The sequence below is a fragment of the Tyto alba genome, unplaced genomic scaffold (genome assembly GCF_018691265.1).
Source record: "Tyto alba isolate M040663 unplaced genomic scaffold, T.alba_DEE_v4.0 Super-Scaffold_9, whole genome shotgun sequence".
In the NCBI taxonomy this organism is placed as follows: domain Eukaryota; kingdom Metazoa; phylum Chordata; class Aves; order Strigiformes; family Tytonidae; genus Tyto; species Tyto alba.
The window spans coordinates 1,221,362-1,224,948 of record NW_024881330.1 but is presented as its reverse complement, the minus strand read 5'-3'; the positions used below and the strand labels follow the sequence as shown (position 1 = coordinate 1,224,948).

Here is a 3,587-nt window from a genome sequence, read left to right as displayed (position 1 = left end):
CCTGCATCCCCGCTTGAAATTCCTCCACTTCCTTTCTTCTCCCAAGGCTCTTCCAACCTCACCCAGCACAAAGACAGGGCTCAGGAACCCACTGGGCTGAGTGGAAATGGGCTGCAAGACCTCACCTATCGAGTATGACCTTAGCAACTACAACAACACACACCACCATAAAACAAATTATATGGAAGTGCCTCTTAAAATCACCAAGTCCAACCGTTAATCTAATGCTACCAAGTCCAGCACTAATACACATCCCTGAACAACACATCGACACAGCATTTAAATAACTCCAGGGATGGTGACTCAACTAATTCTAAAGGCAGCCAGTTCCAATGCCTCGTAACTTTTCAGTGAAGAAATGTTTCCTAATATCCAATCTAACCCTCCCCTGGCACAACGTGAGGCCTTTTCCTTTCATCGTGTCACTTGTTACTGGATCGACACTCCCACCCAACTAGCTGATGTCTGCAATGTTACTGAGGGTGCACTTTATCCCCTCCTCCAGATCACTGATAAAGCTATTCAAGAAAATTGGCTCAAACTCTCAGCCACGGGCAACTCCACTTGTGACTGGCCACCAACTGGATTTAACTCCATTCACCACAACTCTTAGGGCACAAACATCGAGCCGTTCTCTACCAAGCAAACAGCATGTCAGTCCAAGCCATGAGCATCTAGTTTCTCCAGGAGAATGATGTAGGAAACAGCATCAAGTGCTTTACTAACTTGCAGGGAAAGAACACCCAACGCCTCTCCTCTCCTCTCACTGAAGGGGATCAGTATAGTCAAGCAGGACCTGCCTTTCATAAAACCATGCTGACCGAGCCTGATCACCTGGTTGACCTGTAGGTGCCGAGTGAAGGCTCTCGAGATGATCTGCTCCATATCTTTGCCTGGCACTGAGGTCACACTCACAGGACTGTAGTTCCCCACATCCTCGATCCAGCCTTTCTTGCACATGAGCCTCACTTTTGCTAATCTCCAGTCAGCTGGGACCTACCCGGTTAGCCAAGGAGTGCTGAGAAGTGCTTGAAAGTGGCTTGCAGAGCACATCCAACACCTCCTTCAATGCCCATGGGTGGATCATTTTGTTCCCACACACTTGTGCATGTCCAAGCGCTCTAGCAGGTCGCTAACCATCTCCGTTGAACTATGAGGGCTTCATTCTGCTCCCCACTGACCCACTCCCTTGCTCATCACAACTCTGGCCATCACAGCAAAGAGAAACACGGCAAAAAGAATCACTGAGAGTGCAAGCAACCTCCGGAGCTCAACGTCTCCATCCCAACCTCCTCAAGCATGGCCAGATCGAGCACGATGTCCATAAACACGTCCACACAGGTTTTCAGTGTCTCCAGGCATGGGAATTCAGCACATCTTTGCACAACCAGTTTCACTCTTTGACCACTCTCACACCAAAAAAGGGTTGCCTTCCCTTCCAAGGAAATGGCACATCTTTTCAGCCTTCTCCATTCACCTTTGCACTGTCCATGGGCACCCATACGAGGATTCTCACTCCTCTGCCCTTCTGCCCTCCCACCTGCGATTTCGACACACTGATGACATCTTCCCAGCATGGCCTTGACTCATGCCTGAAAACCCGCCAAGATCATTTAGCTTCCCCTCATAGTAAAGATGCTCTACTACTCTCAGCATCTGGGTGGCCCAGCACTTAACTTATTCCACTAAGTCCATGTCCTTCTTCCATGGGGGCGCCCTCAATGGACACAGGACTCCACATGGGACCTCACCAGCCCTGCAGAGAGTACAGGATCACCTCCCCAACCTCCTGCCAACCATCTTCCCAATGACACCCTGGAGACACTTGTCCCCTTCAGACATGACAGCACAATGATACCTTGCAGTCAGCTCGTTCTCCCAAGCAGCAACACAAAGCAGGGTTCAGAAAAGCTGCTTTCCAGCCTTTCTACCCCCAGCATGTCCTGCTGGGCGTGATGACACTCTAGGTGCACAAATTGTTCCTCATATCCAATGCAAAGCTCCCTGGACATAACTGGAGGCTGTTTCCTCCTCTATCTCTCGTTACTAGAAATAAGAGACTGACAGGCACCTACATACAACCTTCATTCAAGCAGTTGTACAGAGAAATAACATCCCTGCACAACTTTCTTTTTCGGGAAACTAAAGCAGCCAAGTTGCTTGAAGCATTCCCCATTCATTGTTCTTCTCTAGACTCTTCACCAGCTTTGTTGCTCTTTTTTGGACACATGACACCAGAGCCCAGGCTGAAAACTTACCAGCCCTTGCCGAGGCGATTGCTCCGGAGGGGCCAACCCAAGCCTTTGGGGAGCAGGGCAGGCCTCCCCACAGCACAGGGCTTGCCAGCTCTGAACCAGGGCTGCCAGGCCAACGGCCTGCTCTCGCAAACAGCCCTCCTCTGCCTGCTGGCACTGCCACCCCCAGGGACAGCCCCAAGGGGCTGCAAGCCCAAACAGGCAGCCGCCTTCCTCCCAGCCACAGCCTAACAAGCCAGAGGGGCAACAGGACACACACAGAGCAGATGACAGGAAAGGCCGGGTCTAAAGAGAGGCTTAGTGAGCTGGCAGTGAGGAGGGGAGGGACTGAACGCCATGTCAGGGTCAATGTCTTGTGCCTGACAAAAATGCAAAGACCAGACCAGTTTGCCAGGGCTGTGAGGAACTGGAGACCCCATTACACAACATACCGCAAGCCACAACACATGAATGCATTGGGTTGACCTCATTGTTGACAAGCACATCTACATTTCGGCAACATCTAGCAAATGCTCTGACACAAAGAACCAACATTAATGCAATTTTCCTCTATTACTCGCACTTAAAAGTTGCCTCCAGTGTCACGAGTACACGTCCTCCAGAAAAGGACATGAAAAGTGAGCGTTGCGGGAAGGGAAACACACCCCACCTCATTATTGGCGAGGTCGTGGCACACAAGAGCCGCCTGCTGCAAAATGCCGTCACGCGCAAAGGCTGTCCCGCCCCTTGGGCACCCGCATAAAAGCCGGCCCAGCGCCTCTCTCCCTCACACCCTTCTCCTGACGCCTTCTCCTCCGCGCTCAACAAGGTGAGCCTCAACCCCCTTCCCCTCCTTCTCCTGGCCTGCCTGGCCCGGCTCTTCCAGCACGCTCTGCTGGCCCCAGCCTCAGCAGCCCTCACGCCTCCCCGCAGCCACGCTCCCCACAGCCCCACACCACGCCTCCCCACTCCCTCGCCCTCCTGCACCACCGCCCCTCCGCTTTCTCACCCCCCTCTCTTCCAGGGCCCCTCCACACCACAGCCATGGCCTGCTCCGACCTCTGCCGCCCCTGCGGACCCACCCCGCTGGCTAACAGCTGCAACGAGCCCTGTGTCAGGCAGTGCGAGGACTCCCGCGTCGTCATCCAGCCTTCCACCGTGGTGGTCACCCTGCCAGGACCCATCCTCAGCTCCTTCCCCCAGAGCACCGCCGTCGGATCCTCCTCATCGGCTGCCGTGGGCAACGTCCTCAGCTCCCAGGGAGTGCCCGTCTCCTCCGGAGGCTTCGGCTTCGGCTACGGCTTGGGCGGCCTGGGCTGCTTCGGCGCCGGGAGAGGCTGCTACCCCTGCTAA

General features: G+C 54.1%; 1 protein-coding gene across 1 annotated transcript; it reads left to right on the top strand.

The window, feature by feature from the left end:
- The first annotated feature begins 3,278 nt into the window (after positions 1 to 3,278).
- LOC122152677 (feather keratin-like) lies at positions 3,279 to 3,587 on the top strand. The gene has a single exon (XM_042786119.1). It carries the CDS (start codon positions 3,279 to 3,281, stop codon positions 3,585 to 3,587), a length of 309 nt encoding a protein of 102 aa, XP_042642053.1.